Source organism: Anopheles cruzii, chromosome 3, assembly GCF_943734635.1.
Source record: "Anopheles cruzii chromosome 3, idAnoCruzAS_RS32_06, whole genome shotgun sequence".
NCBI classification, from domain to species: Eukaryota; Metazoa; Arthropoda; class Insecta; order Diptera; family Culicidae; genus Anopheles; species Anopheles cruzii.
In genome coordinates, this window is record NC_069145.1 from 80,716,951 (window position 1) to 80,743,260 (window position 26,310).

The window sequence follows — 26,310 nt, forward strand, 5'->3', positions numbered from 1 at the left end:
AACGTTGTGTTGTGGGGACCTGTCGGCGCCTTGTCACAGTATGTGAAGACAACAAGTGGCCGATGTTGTCTATTTCGAAAAACCACAACCCATTCTAGTGTCGGTGCTCGTGTATTCTCGTTTGTATTTCTTAAAACCGCAGACAAGCCATTAGCAAGCAAACAACGAACCCGAGCCATAGAGTCAAAACCCAACAACAACACCGACAATGGTCCGACACAACATCCAAATTATCCCGAACGTCCGACGGCAGCCAGAGCGAGTGAGAACCATAGTGTGCATGTGTGTGTGTGTGTGTGCGAGTGAGAAGGAGTGATCCTCCCGAATCCGGTGGGATGCTGAGAAACAACAACAACGGCAATGGCTACGCAACTCTCTGCCGACGGTTGATGGCGATGGAAGAACAAGAAGCCAGAAGCATTATAAATCATAATACTTCTGACCGCGCGAGGCTCCTCCGAAGGGCTCTCGTTCGGAAAGTGGATTACGACTACGCTCGGGAAGGGATGGTTGTGGGTTGTGCTAAACGAAAAAGCTCACAGAAAGATCAGAGACGGGCAGCAGCAGCAGCAACAGCAGGGATCGATCGCAGCAGCGCGGTGTGTATCGATCGCTCGGTTCGTTGATCGCGAAGATCGGAGCTAGAAAAGAACAAGAGTACAGGAGGAACCCACAAAAAAACGGTTCAAAGCAACAAACCTAGTGCAGCGTAGTGCGTTTGTGTGAGTGTGGCCGAACGACCAACGAGTACGGCTTCTGGAGGATATCCCCCCGAAGCCCGAGTGTGAAGAATGGTTTTATGTTTATACATTTATTTATTATTATTACTTTTTTTTACTAATGTTCATGAGTCGGGCTGAAGCAAACGAAGCTTTTTCCCGAGTCAGTTGCTAAGAAAAAGGGGCAAAAGGTGGTCCAGAGAATTGAAATAGGATAGCCGAAGAGCGAGAAAGGTAGATGCACATAAATAGGAAAGTCCAGTGGACAAGGGACTTTGGGTCAGGGAAACCGCAACAGACCACGGGATACGAAGAAGACCCGGAGCAGACCGCGAGACATGAAACGAGACCCCTGTTCGACCCCCAGAAGCCCATAATTACAGCATAATCGCACGGTTTAGCGCCACAATAGCTTTGGCAGCCGAAAAAAATCCTACACCTATAATATTACCCTCTCGTTTTTTTTTACTACTCCTATCCATCGCATCGCAAAAAAGGCAGAGAAATATCCCAAGTGAGCGTGTCAAGTGTCCAATTTTGTAGCCAACATCTGAGGGAGGTTGGGTTGGGTAGGTTGTGTTTTGTCCGTTCCTGGCTGGCTGGCTGAATTAATTTTCGGAGGGCCTCTCCGAAAGAAAGAGAGACACGCAGTGAAGACGGGCCTCGGTGGACCGTGGCCCGAAGCGCCGAAGTGGTGAAGCGCGTTCAATGATCGCCCGACGATCACCGTGAGCCCCTCCGCATGGTGTTGGCTGTGACCGAAAGCCGAGTCGAGCCGAGCCAGGACTGTGTCGCCGCACCGCCGAGCAAAATGGCCACCCTGGGTCTCTCGAAGGTGTTCATCCTGGACAAGTACTTTACGGAGCTGCAGAAGTTCTGGGAAACGGAAAAGAAGCTGCAAGGTAAGAGCGGCGCTACCGTCACGACGGTTTGGTCGTAGAAACTAGGGACCCTGTTGCTTTGCAAAACTGTGTACGAGGGTAGTCTGAAAAGTTTCCGAAATCAACAACAGCAACACTAGTAAATGAAAGCTAGTGAACTGGGTTGTCAATTAAAGCTTGGCAAATGATATGCGTTGTGGACGTCCAAATATTGCAACAACGTGAACCATTATTTAAAAGAGATTTAACAGAGACAGAAGCAGAGATCGGATCATCGCTGACAGAAGTTTGTAGCTGACTGTGTGGAAAAATGTCTGAATAAACGTCTTGCCGCCTTTGCAATGTCGGAAACTTTTCAGACCACCCTCGTACATCCCCATCTCGACGTCCAGGTGCTCCAGGCGTAGTAGACGACGCGACTGTAATTAGAAAACCGAAAGGCTATATCGTAAACAAAGCACGAGCAATACGGCCGCTCCGCGAAAAGCGCGAGACAAACAAGATGGCGTTCTGGCATCACCGCCGGCGAGCCAAATTTGTATCCCCGGGTTCTGCTCTGCTCTACGTGCCACCTTTGGCCGCGATGCCACGATGCGAAGCTTCTAGCAACGACCCGTCAGTCATCAACCCCGCGCGTCCCGCACACTCCAGGACTCCGGCAGCACAGCGCGCACCTAATGACGCACGTCATTAATTTCGAAACGAAATTATGCTATTTATATCGTTACCTCATGAAAATGATTCCAGCACCTGGCCCGAGGGGGTTTCAGGGTTGGGCCGGGACGGGGGGGAGGTCAATTAATGAAGAACGGGTGGCGCGTTTTTTCGGAGCCCCCGGTCGAGAGCGCCTGGGGTTGGGGTCTTCTTCTCGCAACCGCAAACAAACGCTGTCAGTGCAAGTGTCCCAACGTAGACAATCGGGATCTGGCGTCTTCCGGAGTTCGCAGAGCGTGTGTTTCACGCCTTTCTAGCGATACATAGGCTAGGGAGCACTTCGTTGCAAACATTAATATTAACCGGTCCACCGGTCATTTTTGAGGATCATTACGAATTTTCCATTTGCGCGTTCGAAGTGCAACACGCAATAAATCATGAGGTCCCCCTTTGAGGGCCAGCAATCCACAGCGCCAACGGTCGTGTCACTGGGCAGCGCGCATCATCAAATGCCGGGATCCGCAAGCCGCGCGATCGCCATCATCTATCTTCCCCATTTGCTGCAGGCATGAGTAAGCAATCGAGCCGTCCGCTCCGGCACACAATTGCTCGTTTGATACGAACCCGCCTCGATGGCCCACCGGTGTCTGCGGCCAGGACCAGCGGGAAGCCGTCGGCAGGCAGGTGATTGAAAGATGCATTTATCAGCATTCGTCGAGCAAAAGGGAGGCTATAAACCGAACCGCCACCGAGCGCACGAAACGAACAAACGGGTGGAGGGCAACGAGAAAAGGGCGGCAAGAAGAAGAACAACGACGGTGGACGGTGGTGCATTCAAATCACCACCAACTTGGTCTCTCCGGGAAATGGAATGCCTCGTCGCCGCGGTCGCTGCCCGATGGATTTCTAATTATTGCCCGGGCCAGGCGGGGCCTGTTTTCGGGGACCCAACCCGGCCGGTCCCCTTATCGACCGATCTGCGGACCGCCAGTCCAGGTCCTCTTTCCAGGTTCGGGGTTTGTTTGTCCGCGGCTCGGAATGAAATAAAAAGGAAAACATCGTTGCACAAAATTATAACCTGTGCGCCGGTGTCTCGCCGTGCCTCATTTTCGGTCTCTTCCTGTCCGCTTCGGAGAGAGAGACGTGTTATTTAACATTTTCGAGTGCACGGAGCCGGGACCGCCGGTGTGCAGTAGTCGCCTCTGCTGCTGCTACAGCGGCCACAGAACCTTGAACCGTCCGCGGTGGGCCGAACACACCCTTTGCCGGTGCGATTCTCCCCGGGCGTGCCCCGAGTGTTGCGTGAGTGCGGTTCCGACTTGCGGACGGCCGAGGACGACAACGCCACGACGCCATATCGAAGGTCTTTGGATGGTTCGGGCAAGCATTTATCTTCTGGACTCTCGCTGCGCTGCGCGGATCAGACGCGCGAGAGCGAAAGAACTGGTGGGGCTGGTGGTTGAGGTTGTTGTTGTTTGCCCGATTTTCTTCCTCCTTTTTCGCAGTGCCACTTTTCGTCGCCCTGCCCCGGTTCCCCACCACCGGTGGTGGTTTCGTTCCTCGCGGCCGGTGTTTTCGTTATTTTGCAGAGGATGCTTTTTGGGGCGATAATTTTCAATGTCAGCGCAGAATGCGAAACGCGAAGCCGGCCGTCGTGGTGGTCGTCCGTGGCACTAGCGGGATCGCGCTTTCTGCGCCTCAATTGGATTCATATCAGACCGGGCCACTTGTATAAATGCATACGATTTGCTATAAGCCAACCGGAACGGGACCACCACAAAGTGCCACTAAAAACAGGAAAAGGCGAGGACTTTGTTGCAAACGTGGCCCTCGGCTGGCGCATGGTAATGTGGCCATCTTCCGCGCCAAAAGCTTATGGCGTGGCTTCGTTTCGCCCGCTTCGTTACATTGTACGAAAGACTGGCGCGCAAATGCAAGCGACGAACCCCGTCGCCATCGCCACGACAACACGGCAGACCGGTGGCGATGATGCGCGGAGGGGAAGCACATTCGGTGCATGCTTGGTGGAACTTGATTTCCCCCGCGCTGCCCACTTCCGTCTGCACCATTCCGCGCCGGCGGAACAGAATTTATCGTGCATTCATTGCCGGCTGTCGAATATTTTTGCCACGACGACGACGACGAGCACTCCTGATGCAGACCCTACACTGGTTGGGCTTTCCGGGGCTACCCATGGGCCGAAGGCAAGCGCAAGTGTTTGTCGCTGCACACCCCGCAGGTCGCACCGCACGCCGCAAACCGCGAGTGAAAAACGATATCCCGTACGTGAAAAAGGTCGCCCGATTGTGTCGGTGGCCAGTGGCCGCTGGAGGGATGCAAACGGATAAAATGTTCGCCGCAATGATGTTTATGCAATGATTTGTGGTGGCCATTTTCGTGTCTTCTTCCTCGCTGCTTGCAGCAGTCTTAGCAGAGCTGCCTGCCTGCATTTTGCCGTCATTGCCGGCTCCGGATTGCCATCCGCGATGCGAACTCAGTTTTATTATTGTTATATTACGCGAGCGCGAGCGCAAAGGGCTTTTTGCATTTCGCGGAATGTTTTGTTCACATTCCGGGGTTCGCGGCCCGCCGCCGGGACCGTGTTCACAGCTTTTGGCTTCCTTCCTTTCACGGCACCGAGCATGCGGCCAATCAAATGGGGACGGGGACGCAAGGGCAAGGGAAAAAAGGATCCACGCACCGAACAAATTATATTCATACATAATTTATGTTAGCGTCGGGTTGGCCGATGCCGACTCTCCGGCATTATTCGCAGCCGCAGACAGGCGTATCAAATTTCATTTCTCTAATTAAATCTGACCGTCTCCGTGGGGTGGCGTTTCGGTCGGTTGCTCGCTTCGTGGCCATGTGCCATTCTGTTCTTTCAACCGGCGAAGGCTGAAAGCGAATCTCGTTCACCGGGCCAATAACAAAAAGAGTTTGGAAGAACACATTTTTCATCATCAATAAAACAATAGAAATATCGTTTCATTCTCCATTCTTTACCGAGGTTCTTCGGTTTGGAACATAAATTTCGAAAGACAGCATAAACCGACCACGAACCACGGAATTGGATTTGGAATTTTGCGCCATCGCAGCAAGCGGGGCGCCCTTACTGCCACACAAAACTGCGACTGCCAAGGAGCTTTGCCACAAACGAAACGCGGCCACTCGCCATTCGTCGTGGTCGTGTCTTGGGTCTTCGAGAGTTCCAAGACCAAGCATAAACTCCCGTGCCGTTTGACCCGTTCGTCGCTGTGTTGCTGGCCAAAGCTGGCCGGCAAACGAGCCACCATTCACTTGCCAGCCTTTTGCGTCGTCGTCGTCGTCGGTGACGTGAGTTTAGAAAGGGTTTCGTTTAGTCCCTTTTGCAACTTCCCCCAAACGATCCCGAGCGCTGCTGCGATGAGGTTTGCGGTAACTTTTTCTCTACCTTTTTGCTAAAATTGGAACGAACAAAAAATGGTTTGTCACGATTTTCGCATTTCAACGGCAAGCGGCGGTGATGGTCTGGCAAGAGCACCATCGTCTGCGGTGGCGGGTTCAGTTTCATTTTAGTCGGAGGTCCCCCTTTAGTTTGGGTGGTTCGATTGTTCGAGAGCCACCTGGCCGTCGTTAGTTTGAATGTTATTCTAATTTCTTTTGGGTGAATGAGAGGATCATTACACTGAATTGGTCGGGAATGTCGGGAATTCGCTTATAATTCGATTATTTGTTTGTTTCGGAACAATCTGGGTCACGAAAATGTGATGCAACAACATCACGAAGAACTTGAACCAAGAATTGTCTTTTCATAAGCATTACATTTTATAGAATTTTTGAGACATAATTAAAGAAAACGGTTTCTCGTTTGCGGTTTGAGCCCGAATTCAATGGGGTCCCCTATTTCTTGCTTTTCAAATGTTATCTACGCCGAAATAGCCCCCGATAGCTAATCACGTCGCGCTGAAAGAACGAAGCAAGTAACCGTAAACTGTCCTGTCCATTCCTTGACCATATAAATAAGCCTGCAACTGGTTCGCAGTGCCGGCGGCGGCCAGTGGCACCAGGCTCCCGGACCAATCGCCAGAACCCTGTGTCAGCGCGCGCGCGCCAGTACTCGTAAAAAGTCTTGAGTGCAAAATTTAAAAGGAAAATTTATTTTTATTGCAAATTTCCTAAAGCGACCGGCCCCGCGGGTGTCTGTGCGGCCTCTCAAACAGAGAGAGGGAAGGAGAGAGAGAGTCCGTGTGTGCCGAAGTCGAACCAGGAATCGGTGTCGTGAAATGGCCAACATAAGCCCCGGTCAGCCCCGGTTCTTCGTTTCGAAAGTGGAATTGAATTGAGCGGACCAAAGCGCCCGAGCTGGAGCCACCGATCGTTAGGCAGGGAATTCGAATTCGTTTTGCGACCCCTCACCTAACCCTCTTGTGCCTACACGAAGTTCAGGTTTGTGGAGTGACGAAGCCAAAGACCAAAGAAAGAGAGAGAGAGCAATCGGGAGTGGCGTTGGCTTATTGTTTCAAAATTCAATTTACACGCGTGTTTATATGACCACCACCACCACTAGCACCAGAGTGAGTCCTGTCCGAGCGAAGCGTCCCAGACGACCGATTCGATCTTTCTCCCCAGCACCGAAACCGTAGCGAAAGGAACGAACCTTCACATTTGTCTTCGCCCGCCTTCGGGGGCCACATTTTCTATTCACTACGAGCAACCCAACATGTAATCAACATAAAAGTGACCCCTCAAATGATGGCCCTCAACCAAAAACCTTCACCAGCTATCGATTTTGCATCGATCGCTGGGAGAAGAATTTTAATTACACCTCTCAGGCCTTCTATTAGGGTCCCGAAAAGGCTTCTCATGTTCCCAACACGGGAAGGCAGCCCTCAGGTTCGGTGGCAGGGTCATAAATACTGAAACTGGACCCCACTCAAGCATCAGTCTCCGTTTGTGCTCTGTCTCTCTCAAAAGGGGTGGCGTCGAGTCCGGCATAGTCGAGAGTTACAGCTTCCGGTACGGGCCACGAATTCGGGGTTAGAAAACAAGCACTTGGAGCCTAAGAATTAATGTCCCACGGAGCGATTCGCTTTCAAATGAGTGAAAATCAATTTCGCGATCATCGCCAAGAGGCATGCGTGCCTTTCCTGCGCGACCCGCAACTCGGGAAGCTTTAAATTGAATTAACGACCGAAGAATGATAATTTGAGAATAATTGCTGCGTTGAGCCGCTACGTAAGCCGGCTGATTGGCCAGACCGCTGGCCCGTCCATTAAAAGCATTGCGATCGTGCAGCGTGCAAGGAATGCAGGAAATCTTCCATCACCTGTCACACGGCAGGCCGACGGTGCCGTGCGGTGGCCACTGAAGAGCTCGTTGCGCTCGGTTACCCCAGGTTTACCGTTGCTCTGATCGCCAACGGCGAACGAGCATCGTGAGATAACACGAGATAATGCTGCGCACTTCTGGGATGTCACGCGAGATGCGAACCGACGTGGTGCTGATTAAACGATGTCCTCGACGGCACACGGCTTGCTCGAAGGGATCATTCGACCGATGACAGATGACTGGCAGTGCGCGTAGATAATCGGCGCGCGTTCGTTTGGCGAAACGAAAGACTTGAATGCTTCGCGAGACACGACGAACCCCGCTGCTGACGCTTATCGCCGGTGTTTGGCGCGCGCGCGCGCGGAATACCGGTGGTGATTGTATGACGATGAGGATGATTAAGATGGCAATGGCCGTACTTTAGCGATGGGCCCCTGTTTGCATAAAACACGGACGAGAGCGGCGCGAGAGAAGAACCATTCACAACAAAACAAAAGCAAACCATTCAGTAGACGGGGCGGCCTATCATTAGGCCATGTTGGGAGAACGAACACCGTTATCCCGCAGCAGCGAACGGCTTGGTGTGTGTCTAAACATGGCCACGTTTGGTGACCTGTTTCTCAAGCAACTCAACGAAAAATTATAATAATCGAGGATCGTCCACTTTTGCATACTTTCGTCGAAACGGACGCTAACCGGCGAGCGAGGCAACAATAAGGATTATCTTCCGCTCGCGAAAGGTTTCGCCTTTCGTGTTCCCTGTGGGCACTCGAAGGCCCGAGATAGAGCTAGATAGCGAACCTACGGGTTTTGGGGCCCTGGAAGAAAGCCTGGCCCCGGTTCCCGAACAAAAGGGTGAACTCCTCGCTCCGTTTCTGAAACCCGTCTCGGCACCGCTCAGCGGGTTCCATTTCTCGGCGGACGTTCGGTCAACCTGCCATCAACTGGCTGCGGCCACTAATCCGGGACCGCGCTACGCAGGGCCACGAACTAGAAGAAGCAAACCACGAGAAAGATGAACAATTTTAAATATTTCAACCACACCGCCCCGTAACACAAAAAAGGCGCTCCTCGTCCGATCGTTCGCGATCGTTAATGTGTTTCTCCCGGTTTGCTTTACGATCCAGCGCAGGAAGGCCAGCGCAGGAATATGTAACGCGCCGCGCCGAGAGGCGACCTTCGCCCGGTGCTCGATCGCGCCCGCTGCTTCTTCTTCTCCGCATCGTGCGGAAGCCACGGGCACTAAACTTTTATTTACAATCAATCAAAAGCTGGAATTATTTATCACGTCCCGGGCAGCCGTCTTCCCGAGGTTGTGCTCTGTTCCCGTTTTATTACGCTTTTTTTTTCTTTCTTTCGGGTTGTATTCACACCAACCGAACAGTTATGTTTTTTTTCGGGTCCCCAGTGGAGAGGATCACCTGTCCCCACGCCGCCTGGAGGACCACGGTGTTGACTGTTGGCCTCTTCCTTCGACTTGTTTTTTCCCTTTTCCCGGGTCGTTGTTTTAGGTCCCTGGCTGATATCGGGAAGTGATCGAAATCAGGTTTAGTTGACACTTTGTCGAGACCAAAACTTCGACCGAAACCAGTTCTCTGGGCTGCTTTGCGGTCGTTCAGAGAGCGCGAGCGAGAGCGAGAGAGCGACCGCAAGCGGGCTGCTGCATCGAGAACCAGCCGAATGTTTTGATCGGGTCAACGGTTTTCGGCGGGATCTTGTTTTCCTTACCGTTCCTCCCTTGTTGCTTTCGGCGACGAAAGTTGACGAAAGCGCCTCGATTGGATTGGTTAGTGATCGGTATCGGGCGGGAATCGGTGAAACTTTCTTCCCCAACTCTAACCGCTTCACGGGACCTCAAAACCGGAGCTCGAAACTGGCCGGACCCGTGGGGGGGCCAGTATGCATATGCGCCATTATTTGCATAAACTTATGTTCGATTCATAAAATTAATTGTATCGAATTTTTCACTCCCCGCGTCGGGCACCGGTTCGTGGCCACCCCGGTGTCGTATGGTGTCAGCGCGTTCGTGACACTGACACAAGGTTGTCCGAAGCTTTTCGAGCGAAGAGTTTCGGTCGTTGACCGTCACATTGACGGACGGTTGCACATTGGTAGCAGTTCGGCAGAGGCGTTCAAACAGTGAAAGAAAGGATTCCACGATCGAAACAAATTTAATTACATTCTTCGCAAAGTATTGACAATCTTTTCAACGCTTAGAGTGTACCGAAACCCCTGGTCAATTCCCCATCAATTCCAGGTTCGACAGAGGACAGAATTCAGTGCGAAAAGGGGGAAAATAAGAAAATACGCACGCAGCACCGCGCCACCGGCAAGTCAGGCAAGTTTTTTCACGCGCCAATTTATTGCGCCACAATTGTGTGCCGCAACAAACCGGGTTGATGGGTGATTAATTGATGACACGGTGCGTCAGCCAATCGGGAAACCCCGGCATCGGGATCCCGGTTCGTGATCCTTACCACTACTCATCCTGTCACCCATTGGCGCTGGACCAACAACTCCACTCGTAAAACACAACGTTACAGAAAACAACAGAGACTAACATTATCTCTGTTAAATGCCAAGACCACCCGAATAAGCCGAATAAGAAGTCGACGAGAAAGAAAGCCAGAAAAGGAGAAAGATACACACAACCTGTGACCGGCTTGCAGGTAGGTCCTGGCAGGGCGCGCGCCCTGACACAAATCTTCCTGTGCAAACCACACCGCGTACGTGACACCTGAAATGGGCGACCCGTTATCCAGCGTTTAGCCCTCGGGGCTCTGAAAACCGGGGAGACCGACATTCCTACGCCAAACGCAAAAACGTACCCCATTCTGCTGGATTAGCACCATCGAACAGAGCAGAGGTCCGTGGGCTTGCGTGTTGGTCCGCTTATCGGCACGCAAAACAAAAAAAACCCAGACACTCGCTCACTTACAATAGCCCCCGGGGCAGGCGCAGATTGTGAACCGTCCGTCCGTCCGTCCGGGGCGACACCAGGCGCGACATGACACACCAGCCTGGCGAGTTCGACGGATTCATGTCGACGTGGAGTTCCACTTGTCGTCCTGGTCCTGGACGACCATTTTTATCCCAATTAACCTTATCCACACGGGACGAAATTGCCGAAGCCGGAGAGCCGGGGAGCGTCGCTCGGTGCCTTTCGCTGTCCGGTTTTTGGAGTCGTCGCCACACGCTCTACTTAATCTGCTCTTCACAAGCCGCCCCTCAACCGCCTGGAGGCGATCAATTTTGTTGGCCCCACCACCCGTCGATCCCAGGTTGCCCCGGAGAGCCGGAGGGAGAAAATCGATCGGCTGCCAAAGCCCTGCCTGGTGGCCCCAGCGGTACGTTCAAACGATGAGATCTCCAGCTCCAGCTCCAACCTCGCGTCGGGGCGAGTCGATCGTATCTCATTCATAACACTGCGCCAAACCGGAGAGGGTCCAGCCAGGGCTTCAGAGACTTCTTTGGCCGCCTGTGGTCTCGTCCGAACCGCCGTCACGATCACCGCTGCTCAGCCAGCCTCCAATCGTCGGTGGATTCGGCTGACGAACCTGAAGGCGCAAGGAGAAACCCGTCCATAATTCGTGTTCTACTCGACCCCTCCACGACTCTTTCTCTCTCTAACATGCCGCAGTCGCACGGAAACCGGACCCTCCAAGGCGGCGAGATTATAGAGCGGCGGTTCCCGAACGCTCCACCGAACTGCGGGGCAAAATCACTGCCACCGTCTTCGCCGCTTTCTCCGCTTCGTTGAGTTCATGCGAGGTGACCTCAACACACTCGCAGGACGCGCGCGCGGACACCGCGAACGGTTTGCGTTCAAAGTTTGAGGGCTCAAATCTTCACGGTGCCTTGTGGTTTCAACCGGCCATCGGGCCCGGCTTGGGTGTTGGGTTATTAGCGCGACGCGGCCACTGCTCTAATGATCCGGCGCTTAATGAAGTAGCTTCGCGTCTTGCCGAGGCCGAGGCCGAACCGAAGCGCGATCTGTGGCGTGGCCGGCGCAGGCGAATAATGGACGCATCTAATTAGCTCCCCCAGGAGGCTTTCGGATGGCGAGGGCTTCGACCGTAATGCGGGCTCTCCACAAGTTCTCGTTGCCCGCTATCCCACATCCCACGATTCCTGCGACTTCTGTGCCCATTTCTGTGGGGCTGGTGAAGCTCAACGAGCACTCACTGCTGGCCGTTCAAGGCAAAACAGTAAACTACTGGCGCGCGCCCGCACGAGTTCGCTGTCCATTTGCCGGAACCTTCCGACCAGTCTCGGGCCGCTGCGTGTTCGTTAGCCGGTCGTCCGTGGGCCGGTAGCCGTCCGTAAGATGCGCACCGTCGCTTGGGAGCGATTACCGGTGGAGAGTGCACGCACGGCCAGGCTACCGGGCATTTCGTGGCAACGGCATCTGGAGAACTAGTTGGCCACGCGAATAGCTGGAGCGTGCCCCTTCCGGCGTGCGGGAGCATTCCGCCGGAAGATTTGTATTCAATTAATGGAATCCCCTGAAAATGGACTTCCCCCAAAAAGATTAGTACAACGGATCTGACTTGTAACGAAGGAAAGAAGCGACTGCTTAAGAAAACGGCAACCTGATTAGATGGCCTTTTGCCGGAGACTAATGGGGGGCGATTGAGAAAAATAGGCAATGCTTAACGAGAATGTTCTAATTAACGAACGATTTGAACGACCCAGAGAAGTAACTGTACTCTATATCCAATGAAAATAAGAAACAAGCGACTATCTTCCGTCGTGCCACTTTTGAAGATCTGTGTCCATTAAGAAGAGTCACTGACGATGAACAATCTCACCTGCGCAGGGTATCTTAATCGCATCTTGTTTTCATCAGCCCTCAGCCATAAGATTAGTGGCCATTAAAGAAGAAAATCATTAATTATATGATCCATCGATTATATTGCGTTTAAGTAATTGCAGCTAAAAGCCAGATGTTTCTTATACAGCGATTACTGTTTTATTAAGTGAAACTAATCTTAATCATCTATGGTTATCATTTCAACATTCTATACCCCGGTATATACAACTCCGACACAATCATAAACGGTCGGAAAACGTCCACAAACCCAACAAAGTGAACGGTTTCTCTCGCCTTTCGATCGGTTTGGGTAAACGAACCCCAGCCGTGGTGTAGTCGGCAAAGTGGCCACATTATTCAACCACACACTTATGTGAAGCGGTTACTCCCCAGCTGCTACCCAGACCCTCGCGGTTGTGTCTGTGTCGTTTGCTTGCTCACCTGACATATTTACAAATCCTACAAGAGACCCGCGGCATCCTGACTGGCGTCTAGTGCCGTTGTGCGGCTGAAAACGGATGATCATCTCCACGCAGAGTGCGGCCCGTGCGATCATCGTCAGTGATCGCACATTGCAATCTGCATTTCCTGCCAGCCCCTCTCCTTCTCTCCAAACAGTCCACGGGATGACGGGCTATTTTACGGCCTGCTCGGCGCACCACAGAATTGCAGAAAGCCCATTACACGCGCGCGCAGCATCTCTGATGGCCGCACTCGGCGCGCTCAAGAAGTCACGCACACACACACGCTTGGAATGCGCTGGAAGGCTTAAGACGTTGTTTATTCCTATTGCTTGACCTCCGGTTTCGAGGACCGCGAGGACCACGATGACGGGCAATTCCGCCAGCATTTCGACAGAGCTGAATTCATGTGACATCGAAGCAACTGCGCGCGACACGGTCACAATCGAAACGTAACTTAACGATTATTCGGGGGCTTTCGTGATGGTCCCTTACCCGATTCGGAATCGGTTTTCTAACTCCACATCATGCCGAAACCGGTCGATATGTTCTGCATAAAGCAAGACTACGGTAACGGCCCGCGGCAAAGCTCGATTGGTGCCGTGCCGGTTGAGTGGCCAACGGCCAGAAGGAGGAACCGGTCGTTGAACTTTGCCGCGGTCCGCGACGCTTTTCCATCCGCGCGGATCCAATCTTGGAGATGGCGACCACACACACAGAACACACGGGGCCCATAAAGCACCACCGTCTATCGGTCGCTCGCTCGCTCGCTTAGTTGGTTGGTTGTGTCCTATTTCTTTGACGCTCTTTTACCACCGGTGACCCGCCGTGAGGTGGAAAGTGTCCACCACGCCACGTTCCAATAGGGTGGACCATAACAGCAGAGACAGCGAGAAAAACAGGCGGGGAAATGAGGCCGTGCGAGAGGCCGGCGAGAAGGCAAAGAGGTAGAAAGTCCACGCGGCACACTCCGGAGGCGGCCGGTGACGAACCATTAACGCAGTCCGCCAGATGGAGATGTAAATTTAATTAACCACCATTACCGACCGCGGCCAAAGCGGTGTAAATGGAAATCGCTTTTCATTTGTGACGTTGCGTTCGAGGTGCGTAGCTGATGAGCCCCCTTTTAAGGGGGTTTTGGCGTTAGGATGGAAAGGAATAACGGAGAAGGAGCTTAACAAAGCGCGTCGGTTCAAAATAGGAAAACAAATGAAGTGAAGTGATGGCGCGACGCTATTTAAGTGAGTTCTTCAAAAAAGGAAGAGATTCCAGTTGGGGTATTTTTATGGCACCATTTAGCATGATCATCAAAGCAATCTCTCGTATATGCGATGCTGTCGGTGCCGAGCACTGTCTACGGTGACAGCGGTGCAAAGCCCGCAGCCACGAATTTCATGCACTACGTACTTACGTACCTTACTCAGTTTACTCAATAAAATACAAGTTACAATAACTCAACTAGGAGCTTATAATTACCAGCTACGACAAGCTCATAAGAACAATAACTGACAGTCGCAATACAACAAATTTTGGGATGAGAATACAACACCATCTTTCCACTGGTTTTAACATTTTACTCCTTTTGTACCTAAACCTGCTACTAAGATCACTCCAATACAGGTTAAACCAAGAGGTGTCTGGTTTGGGGCCAGATTATTTAGGGAAATCCCAAGAAATGTTTCCGTCTTCATCAACATATTTGATTCCTTTAGGATTCCATTTAATTAATAGCGAACCTATTTTTGTTACTTATCGCCTCAAAATAAATTTCAATGTACTCGAAACCACGCAGACCAAAGTATTGACAGTTATGGCTATGTTCTTGCAATTGGTTAGTGGCGTTTTGACGAACCTAGTCCAAGTCTCCTGATTTAACCCGTGTTAGAGTGATCTTACCTTGCTACCAATGGTTGGCCGATGGAGCGATGGTGTCTTGCGTCAGAACACACTGACCTCTTTTGCGTGGTCGATCTTCTCTCAGAAAGGTCCCAAAATCTTGCCCGTTCAATCCGAGCACCATTCTCCGCTATGTAGGACACGTCACGTTCGTCACATTTCTATTGGAAAATGTTGGCAACAAAGCTCACTGCTATTCGCACCCCACCCCCCGCGGGTAAAGGTCAGAGGGATCACCTACAGCACCGGGGTGTGCTCCCAACACTTTCTACTCTCGAGAGACCACCGACCCGGGTCCGGCCCGTCCGCCAGCCCGTTAGCAGCTCATTTTATGCGACGAACCCCATACATTAGCCGCGTGTTTTATGTTCTCGACTCCCTCACGCCCTTCCTGTCATCCCCATGTCTTCGGTGCCCTCTAAGCGCACTTCGTCGGCACTTCGTTTGTTCGCAATATGTCCGCTAAATGAGGTGGCATAAAACATATCATTACGCTTTATGTTTATAATAAAACGCTTAATGAAAAACTATCACGAAGCCTGGGGCCCGGTGAGTGTGCGAACGGTGGTCCGTCCGTTTTTCGGGCGGTGCCAGCGGTCCAGGATCCTCCCGAGTGTGGTGTGCACAGGTGAAACGGCACTAAAAAGGAACCGCTTCCAAGTGCGCCACCATTTCACAATCCCATCCCGGGGTTGTGCGAGGCCCTGAACGCCGCCAGCGTCGATCGGTGCCGTCGCCGCCGACGATCCTGTGGGCAACAATCCGAAGTCAATTATTTCGTAATGCTTATTTACGAAATGACGGCCTTCGAGGACTCGGTTGGCGCTCTCGTTGGCTCACTCTGGCACACCCGGTGCCGATGACTGTGATTATCATAACGGGAATTGTGCGCCACCGTGACTGGTCACGATTCGGTGATTTCCGCAAATTGGTTCACCTCCGGGAACCGGCGGCCACCACCGGGCGGTTGAGCGTTGCACCCAGAAAGGTGGAAGGTGGCGTCCGGCCCGGCCGAAGGCGGGACAAAATATGTCACACCATCTTGCCACACCGTCCCGCGCACACACACGCACGAACGCACGGTGTTGGCCGCTGTCCTTTCGATGTCTTTATTCGCTTTCTCCAAAACATGGCGATTGATCTTGGGGTGCGATCGCTTTCAAAACAACCGGAACCCGGCGGGGACGGGGACCTGTTGTGGCCAAACCAGGAGCGCGAATGGGAGCAACCCACAACGCCCGGGATAATTGGATAATGCGGGTCCCATAGCGACTCGGAGGGACTTCCGAATCGAGAGGCCCCCGTTCGGGGCCGAAGGTCTTCCTTTGATCTCCGCTCTGCTCCGTGCGATGCGTGCGATGGGTCGGGCCAAGTATTTCAGCAATTCGTGATTCGATCTGGGCCGCTCGCATGCTGAGCCGCCTCTGAGAGTGGTGTTGTTTGAGAATTTTAATGATATAATAAGATTAAGCTGAACCGCGCCGGTCCAGCTGACGCTAAGCGGCCCTGCTGGTGGCGTCTTGCGAAAGGAGTTTGCCCGTTCCGTCCATCTTCGCGTGGCCCCAGGAGGTGCTGGAAGAAACCGACGCATGGTAATTATCTTGCCACGTCCGCTTTATGTTTCTGTGTATGGTCGTTGCGTGAACTGGCACGAAAGGCACATCGTGAAATTAAGCGAAGCAAAAATCTGAATGAAATGGCAATGATCCAGGTGTTCTTTCGGGGAAGCGGATCTCGATTCAGAATAAGACGTTCTACGCCGGCGGCGGCGGCCGCAGCACGCACGCAATTGCCATTCATTTCGCAGCATCGCATGCAATGTGTTTGGGGAAAATCGGATTGCGAAGAACGGGGGCCCCCATTAAAACTGACGCCAGATGAGCAGCCCGTGGAATTGGCCTGAAATGGAGTTCAAGCATCTGCGTGAAGTCGTTTGACGATCGAATTAGTTTGCTCCGGATTGAGTGGTTAACGAGCAGGCCGTGGCCAGTACGCCAGTGATTCTTACGGTAGTTCTAATTTTGTACACACCAATTGTTTCCTCAGATGCTTCTTCGTCGAACGAAGCCGTCCACCTGCAGCAGCGTCTGAAGAGCCTCAGCTCCGAGCTGGTGACGCTCCGGAACCGACTGCACACCAACGGTGGCCAACCGACGGGCGCTGGGAATGGTCCGAATGGTGGCGTCCCCGGAGTTGGAGGGGCCGGTGTCGTGTCGTCTACCGGAACGGCCACACAAAATGGAACCCAGCACAGCACTCAGCCGGCCGTCAACCTCGCCAATCACGGCCCGGGCCTACTGGCGTCGAATCAGGTCAGCCCGTCGAACGGCATCAACGTACTGCCCCATCTTGCCAACGGATGCGCCAACTCCACCGCCACCAATAATGCTAAGGTAAGTTACGCAAGACGCGCTTAGGAGTGTTGCTAATGTTTGCATGTCCCCTTCGTAGAACCACATGCTGGTGACAGGCGGCGGCGCTGGCGGCCAATGTTTGCCTTCGAACCCGGCCGCCAACAATCTGCACGGATCGTCGCAGCATAATGGCAACGTTTTGCCCGTCGTTTCGCCACGCAACACCTCCATCCCGTACCCGCTGCCACATCACAACTCCAGCAACGGCACCATGCTGATCGGAGGTAAGTTTGAACCGATTCTGAAGAACGACTCCGTTCTGGGGATCCGTTAGACTGTAACGTTCCGTTCCGAGTATTCAGTTTGATTGGTCTGTGACAGAGCATCTAAGAAGCCGACCGAAGCTGGCGAGGTACAGAAGCGCATAAGCTAAACCTGAGCATATTGCTTTCGGACGCGGCCAAAAGGGTTTCGTCGGTTTTGGACAAGGTCCATGTCTCAGATGCGCACGAGATGAAAGAAGCGTCAGGCTCAAAGTCTCTTAAATGATTATAACAACAAAAACATCTTCAGACAGTGGTCACATCGTTTTCCAAAATTAAAAGAATGAAAATTCAAAAAGCGATGTTTGTTAAACTAACATAACGGTTTCATAAATGATATAAAATGGGCCCTTTAAAGCACAAAAAATTAATGAAACGTGAGAGCTTCGTTCGTATATGCCCCTCTCTCAATCAACTACACCACACAGTAAAGGCCGAGGCAAAGGCATCACCTATGCTGCGTGACTCCAACACGACTCGGTGCCTGTGTTCCATCTGTATCCGTCGGAGCGACCCTGGACCGGTTAAAGCCGCACGCCAAGCAACTCGCACTTCACTCGCAGCAAACCCCGGCGATCATCCATCAGATTCCGGGCCGGACCTGAGCAGCATAATAATCCCGTGTGCTCGTGTGCCCCGTCCACCCGCCGTCCAGGGTCGTTCTGGTACGGTTTCGTTTCGTTTTCGTTGTCTTTGGCCGATGCACACTTGTGAGCCTCCTGTGCCATTTAGCCACACGGCGGCCACCCGTTGCATAATGGCTGCCTGCCATGGCACGATGCAGCGCCGCCAACGATATTGATTATCGTTCATTTTACTTTCGTTCGGACGCTAGAATAAGCACAACCGGCGGCGTGCAGTTTTGCGTCGGCCCCAGTCCGGTGGAGGAAAAATTGCGCTGTACATAATTCATTTTATTGGCAGCACATCCATCAGCATCTGAAGGTCGTTACTGCCAACCTGGCCAGGAGAACAGTGATCCGTGCGGACACTGCTCGACTCGAGTCTACGAAATTACAGCGTTTCAGGAATCGTAGGACCTTCCACTTTTTTTGTGAGATTTTTAGTACAGAACCTTGGGTATGTTCCCGTCGAAAAAGTGTCACACCACTGCCGCTCATTCATCGACCCGGCTCTGTCACAGATGCCCCCCTCCGGCCCTGCACGCATCTTAATACTAAAATTAAGATGCGGCATCTCCGGCGAGACCCCCGGCGGCAATGTGCGCGGTCTGCGCGACAAAACCTGTCGTTAGAGCGCGGGCCCCATAATCACCCTCCTAACGATTCCGGTGATGGCTCATTTGAATATTCGGTAATTTATGGTGGCTGCTTCCTCCGGCTATCCGCTGGAGCCGGGGCGAAAGTCTGCGATCATCATAACGGCGGCGGCGGAACTCTTCCCTCGGGTTGCGGATGCGAACCGGGTGAAAAGCTTACGCACTATTGGCACCGACCACCTGACCACCATTAACTGAATGCGTGCTTGTGTGGCACGCGTGTGTGTGCGCGATCTGGGGAAATAAATCGACAGGCATTAGGCCCCGACACCGTTAGTCCGCGAGAGCCTGAGCCGAGCCGAGTAATCGGCCACCATATTTTCTACAATCTGTCTCTCGCATCTTGGCGGGCGCGCGGTCCGATTGTCGAAAGTTGGAGCCCACTGCGGGGAGTCCGCGAGCCGCGGGATTCTTCTTTGACCGCCATAAGCGGACGGCCTGCGTCACCTGCGTTCATGGAGATCCTCCTAACCTCACTTTCTTTCCTCATCTCTTTCCGTCGCAGATACGATACAGTGTGGCGGGACGCTTCCAAGGCGTACGGCGGCGGCGATGGGTTTCGGGAGTGGCTCTGCCGGGGCCCACTACCCGGTGGGTCACGGTGGGCCGATCGTATCGTCGACCGGTGCCAACGGGGCACCGGTCGGAGCGGGAACCCTTCCCGGTGCTGGGCTCGGCGCACGAACGGACGGCGGAGGCACCGCCGCCACCGAGATGGACGATCTGATCCATCTGCCGGGTCCGCTGACCGAGGACGCCGTCATGCGAACGCTGCACAACCGATTCAACGATGGGAAATATTTCGTAAGTGTGTTATTGTATTACCATTGTTTTATCCATTTTTCAACATCACAGCAACGGAGAGCGCGATCACGCTAACGAAGATCAAGATAAATTAGCGCATTGAGCGTAGGAAGACTTTGAAGGGGAAACTGAATTCGTTTTTCTCATCATTACGTTAAATGTCGGTTGATTATTTGTGGATGATTAATTGTGTCATCTGATCGAGATCGGGACAGTTTAGAAGCTTCCCAACTGCTCAACGGAATAAAATTTCCCAGATTTGCATACACTTTCGTATTATGTGCTCTGTGTCAGCTTAAAAACTGAAAGTTTGTACTTTTTTTCTCGCAATTGGCTCAGTACCTATTAAACTACAACGAAATGCAGCTATTGTGAATTGATAACTTTACTGTTCGGGATAAATGTTCCTAATTTAGGATTCTTTGGTGATCCCCTTTTAACTTCTTTGGTCGTTCTGAAAGATTACAAGTACTGTAGGAAATTTGTGACTGCGACTAAATAAGTTACTTGAACTCAACGATAAAAGCAAAGCCCCTAAATGAAAACGAAATGTTGGCAATAGACAGCTAAGGGGAAAATTAAATCCCTCAAACACTACCACATCTTCGACATCTTCGACGACGTTTAATGAGCGAATGGCCTTTCGACACACAAATCGCGTGAACCAATGACCCAGACTGATGTTGGGTTTATTTTAACCTCCCGAGGCTTTCGGGGGTAATTCGAAATTAGCTTTCAGTTTCTTCCAAATCAACACCCCTTTTGTGTTGAGAGAGAAACAGAGAAAATAAGTCATTTCGGTTTTCATTTACATCGTGTTGTGGTGAAACCGCTTCATCACTCGGCAAAGAAAAACGAAAAAACCGATGGAAAACAAGCGAAACAAGCCCGAAACTGTGTCACGGTCAAGCTCTCGCCAGAGGCCAGCGTGGGCGAGCGAGCTTTTCCAACGTGTGTCCGAAATTGACATTCAACACTTCGTTCAGCGACCGCCGGTGAGGTTAGGAAAAGCCCCCGCGAAAAAAGCAACGCCGCAAAAATTGGACACGAAATTAAATTTTCCACCGGCCACACCCGCACCAGCAGCATCCAGTGGCCGCTCGACTTGATTACGGCATTAGCTTTAATGAACAATCTTAATGGACACCGAAACTGGGTCTCCGCCTGCACTTGCGGGGGTTTGTCCACTTTTTGCAAAAGTCTCTTTTTTTATGATGCCTTCTATAAACCCCGCTTCACGCTCAGACGGCTTTGAGTGGTTTTGGCAAAGCCCTTTTTTGTGGCGACGACGACTACGACTCCGACGACAACGGTGCTCCGGATTTCCGTGTTTCTCACGCCCAAACTAGTTCATGAGCGTGAAAGTCGTGACGAACTGGTCACTGATTTCTATGCTGCCGCGGGGTGCTGTCCACCATCATTAATCGCTTATCGATCGTGGGGTGTATGTGTGGAAAATTGGGAAAATCCCATCAAACGAGTGTGTGTGTGTGTGTGGATTGCCGACAGGCGAAAGTGGGAGTCATTTGCCGGTTCCGTGCAGCGCCTTTGATTAAGCGAATCCGCGCCCGTTGATAGAATGAAAGGTGAACCGTCGAGTTTCGCGAAGCGATGGAAAGTGTTGGACCGTTTGGGTTCGTTTTCGATTTTTAAACCTTTCTTCGCGGGCGCTTCGAGACGTTAAGCCGCTCGAGGAAAGTTAATCACTCGGACGCTTCGGGTTCAATTGGCTTAAATCGCTTAAATCGTCCACCGATCGTCGATCGATTTCGATGGAGAAACTGTGGGGCACGAAAAGCGCGTCCGAAGGAACAGGAAAACGGCCATTTTCCCACACGATGGTGCATAAATTGGCGTTCAAGTCGGCCAATTGGTGGGCCTAGTTTTTTGCATTCCTGCAGCTTGTAATAGACAAGAAACACAAATCATAATTCGTAATAATAAAGGATGGCATCCGATCGGCAATTTATGCATCGTTTCCTTTTTTTAACCAATTAACCACGATGAGCCGCGTTGCGGGTTGCCCCGCCAAGAATTCCTGTCTCGGCCCACGGTCAGGCCCGCTAGAGCGATGAGCGGGTTAAGCGGGTGCGGTGTTAAAATAAAATAATCAACACTCGGGGCCGCGCCGCGCAACGCCCAGCAAAACGATTCCAGCGATCCGCGGCATTTCCGTTACGAAGTTCATCCCCGGAATGTTGCGGCCTTTCTTCGAGCACACTTCGAGAGTCCGCAGGTTTTTATGCTCCTGGCACCCAGCACCCAACCAGCCGCCGACGAACCGGTCCGGACTCTGGCTGCGCTCGTTCCCTCCGTCGGTGGTCTTACGGTTGCCTTTATGTTTCGAGTTTTGCGCCGTCGCATTTAATACTTTTTTTTGTTGGTTCCTTCTTACCACCCATTTCTCGTGTGCGTGCGTGCGTTTGTGCCTGTTTTTTACATTCATTCCATTTTGCAAACAACCTGAAGTTAACCTGACCTGACGGCCTCAACAAGCGGCCTTCTTCTTCCGCCTCGCGAGCTGGCGAAAAGCTGGTTAAGAGGAACTAAAGCGAAAGAGAGAGAGAGAGTGAGTGCGCGCAAGAGAGAAAATAATCATATCAACATAAGGTTTAATGGTAATAAAAAAGTAAGCAAATGTTTGCTGCCTTCGCGCTCGAATCCTGCTCCTAACGGTGGCTCAGGAAATAACCATTGCATTGCTCACTGTTAATGCTCCCCAGCACACACACACACATGCTCGCGATCGTGTACTGGCCGCGAGTTTCCAAACACACACACACACACACACACGCACACAGACACTCGAGAAAAACAAAAATCACTTCGCGCGGCCGCGGATCGTTCGCGAGACCCATCTCGAAGGCACAGAATCGAACGGTGGCCCCCAGAATGAAAGAAGGCGAAGAACACGAAGGGAAGAAACATAAAACCGAAGACGACGATTTGCCAATTGAACGCAACGAATCGCGCGGCCCCCCCTTTGCGGTTGGTTGCGCTTTTCACGATGATCGCTGGGGCCGCGGAGCGCTTAGGAGCTGGCTCTCGAGCAGAAGATTAATCCTACACACCAGGCGACCAGCTCTAACCATCGTTTAAGTGCGGGGCAGACGGAGTGGCCGGGGGCGACTTCGGGGGGAGGGCCATTGCGCCCGACAGCTGCAGCCGCCGCAGGGTCCGAAATCGATTTTCCCGTTCCCGGTCCGATCGATTAACCGATCGCGCGATTAAGCAGCATCAGATTAGTGGTTACGATGCGAGATGACCACGCGAGAGGCTACGGACCTTTGGCCGACCCACGGAAACGAATCTTATTTGGAGTTTTCTCGCTCCGGAAGGCAGAGATCGGCACACACAGATGATCATATCTTAGTAGTGTGCGCAGTCTGATTGGACACGAAATAATGTCCCTTCATCAGTCATCGTCGACCTATCGACCCACTTGGCGTGGTGACGAACTTTCTACTGCTGCCGCCCGCGGCCCGGGTCCGGGTTCCATGGCTGGACGGTGGCGCATAAATCACATTTCGAACATCGTCGGCCCCTCGGGCGCAACTGGCCGCCCGAGCCGTGCCGCAGATCTCGGAGACAAAACTCAACTCGAATCACCATCGGCTGGCTGTGGCCGTTTATCTGCGCAGAGGAATGCATGACGAAGTGCATTCCCTGTAGCGTGAACCCTCGGGGTGAGGGAGCTGGCTTACGGCAGGCAAGCTGGCCGAAAGTAGGTCTTTTGGTCGTTCTTTTGCGAGCCGAGGCTGGCAGGGTGGTCGCTTGAAGACTGAGGATGAAGCTTAAAGATGCTTATTCTGGTTCGTGCAATGAACGTCGACATCGAATCAGTGTTAATCCGAACAGTGGATCCCACGGAATATATCTTCCATCAAGCATTCCGATTTGAACCATAATGGACCGAATTTGTTTCATTGCGAGTAAGTTATGTCTCTGATGTGTGATATCAATTAAATTTGAAGCTTTACGCCACGCTATTCAATTACGGTCGATAGCGAAGAGCATAAACCAACCAAGCCAGACATGTCAATTACGCCGAACTTTAGCTCAAATTACACTAATGACATGCCACGCACACCCATTTTATTAATATTAATGTGTGTGGACAGCGGGGACCACCTCTACAAAAACCCAGCTGCTCAAAGGGCTCACCAGGCTCAGCCGAAGCCACGGACTGAACAGCTGCACCAACTCCATGTCGCGGTTGTGGCCACGCAAATTCTGCTCGCTGCGAAAACCAGGCAAACACACATCCATCAACCTGGCTTGCGCCTGGCTTGCGAAGGGATTGCATAATTTCCACCGTCGCCACCCACCCAGACATCGGACCGGATAGCGGACGGACGATAACACCGTGCCGAGGCAACGTTCTCTGTTGCGCCGGGGCTCCGGTTACGACGGGTTCGGGGTACCCCACACGTGCAGTCACCCTCGGTTCGGTTATGCTCCTTCCAGGGGGCTCCAACGTCTTGCTCAACCCGCGCTGTCCGCGTGATTTGAGCCGTGAGTCTTGAAGATTTATTGCTCCAAACGCTTCCATCAAACGGAACGGCACGGCCAACTCGGGTCAGAGGTGTGAAGTCCTGCTTCGTGCTACTTCGTCTCTTCGCCGACGGAAGACGAAAAGGTCCATTAAATGTGGACTAAAACGTCCACCCGTGAATGTTTGCCTATCTCCGGCCCCGGCGCCGACGGGTGCTAAATGTTGCGCCATAAAATCGATCTCCGTTCGATAATTTTATGTTTCCCGGCCCTCCCGGTTTTATTTCGCAGACCAACGTGGGACCTATCCTGTTGTCGGTCAATCCGTATCACGATGTCGGTAATCCGCTGACCCTGTCCTCCACCCGCTCGGTACCGCTCGCACCGCAACTACGCAAGATCGTCCAGGAGGCCGTACGGCAGCAGGCGGAAACGGGCTACCCGCAGGCGATCATACTATCCGGTAAGCAGTAGCAGTCTCCGCGGCTAGACGACTTTCTCTCCAAGCCAAGCCAACATCATTAGCACCATTCGCGCTCCGGGAGCGCAAGGTCTAATGATCCGCCCCGACTCGATCTCTGTCAAATCAATGGCCAATGGTTTCTGTTGCTTCGTTTTTTCCTAGGCACATCCGGTTCGGGCAAGACACACTGTTCGATGCTGCTACTGCGCCAGCTGTTTGCGGTGGCCGGCGGTGGACCGGAAACCGACGCGTTCAAGCATCTGGCCGCGGCCTTCACCGTGCTCCGGTCGCTCGGATCCGCCAAGACGGCCACCAACTCGGAGTCGAGTCGTATCGTAAGTAACGCGGCACCACGCGGGTTTGCTCACGCCATACGGTAATCATGATGTCCCTCCTCCTCCTCCCGATGTTGCATCTCCAGGGCCAGTTTATCGAGGTACAGGTGACGGACGGGGCGCTTTACCGCACCAAGATCCACTGCTACTTCCTCGACCAGACGCGCGTCATTCGGCCACTGCCGAACGAGAAAAACTATCACATCTTCTACCAAATGCTGGCCGGGCTGAACGCGGACGAGTGCGCCCGCCTCAACCTGGAGGGCTACTCGCCGGCCAACCTGCGGTACCTGCAGCACGGCGACATCCGGCAGGACGAGCAGGAAGACGCGGCCCGCTTCCAGGCGTGGAAGGCGTGCCTCGGCATCCTGGGCATCCCGTTTCTGGACGTGGTGCGCGTCCTGGCGGCCGTGCTGCTGCTCGGGAACGTGCAGTTTGTCGACGGACAGGTAAGTCAGCCCCAGTTATTGCTAGTGCTGTCCAAGAAAGTAACCTCATAAAAACAGAATAAGGAAAACTTCTGTAGTTCCGTTCTTTATGTTTGTTGCTTCATATCCATTTGTGTTTGAAACGATGCGATAGAGTAGATGGCAAACGCCCAACTTCTGATTGTATCATGTCTGGTGTTGTTTGTGAGTTCAATCCCAGTAAACAACAAGAAGAAAAAACTCTTTCCGGGGTTTTCTCCTTATTTTCTTTAATGAGGATGACGTTTTCGCATTGATGACGACTATTTATGGGTAATTTACGGCTGATTCATAATGAAAGATAGCTTTTAACGTCTGAGCGAAACCTTTTTTTGTATAAATCAGTACAATTTTATTCAATCGAGAAAGAAAAAACGTTGCAACTAAAGACTGACTTTTGTTTAAAACCTATTTCCTTGTTTATTAGGGTCTCGAAGTCGAGGTGGTCGGAGAAACGGAGCTCAACGCAGTGGCCAACCTGCTGGGTGTTCCGCCAGCCCAGCTGTTCCGCGGGCTCACGACACGCACGCACAATGCCCGCGGCCAGCTGATCAAGTCCGTGTGCGACGCGAACATGTCCAACATGACGCGCGATTGCCTCGCCAAGGCACTTTACTGCCGAACGGTGGCGACGATCGTCCGACGAGCCAACAGTCTGAAACGGTAACAAACATTCACGGGTTCTTGGAGTTTTCCACAGACCTTTAACTCACAGTTTGTCGTCCTCAACATCCTTTCTGCAGGCTCGGATCGACACTCGGTACGCTCAGCTCCGACAGCAACGAGTCGGTGCACAACCAAGCGGAAGTGGCCAGCCAGCCATCGGCCATCGGCGGAAATGCTGGTTCGAAATCGATGGCCGCTCTTAATAATGCTGTTCGACATGCGACGGACGGATTCATTGGTACGTATTTTTGATGTTTTTTCCACGAGTGTATTCTAAAAATAGAACTGTGATAGAGGAGCGCCCTCTAGGGGCCAATAATGGAACTCAGCCTATACGAACGCAGCCAACGGTTGCGTGCGTGCTGTCATTTGAATTTTCATCGTTTTGTCG

The 26,310-nt window shown here is 52.4% G+C and overlaps 1 protein-coding gene across 1 annotated transcript in view; it reads left to right on the top strand.

Annotated features, from left to right (window-relative positions):
* Positions 1-26,310, top strand: part of LOC128271110 (myosin-G heavy chain) — a 35,554-nt gene that overhangs the window by 6,810 nt on the left and 2,434 nt on the right. The window contains 8 exon segments of the mRNA XM_053008547.1: positions 16,781-17,127; positions 17,186-17,372; positions 19,196-19,494; positions 24,280-24,451; positions 24,614-24,786; positions 24,873-25,235; positions 25,681-25,916; positions 25,997-26,157. Of these exon segments, the coding sequence (XP_052864507.1) occupies positions 16,781-17,127; positions 17,186-17,372; positions 19,196-19,494; positions 24,280-24,451; positions 24,614-24,786; positions 24,873-25,235; positions 25,681-25,916; positions 25,997-26,157 (1,938 nt within the window).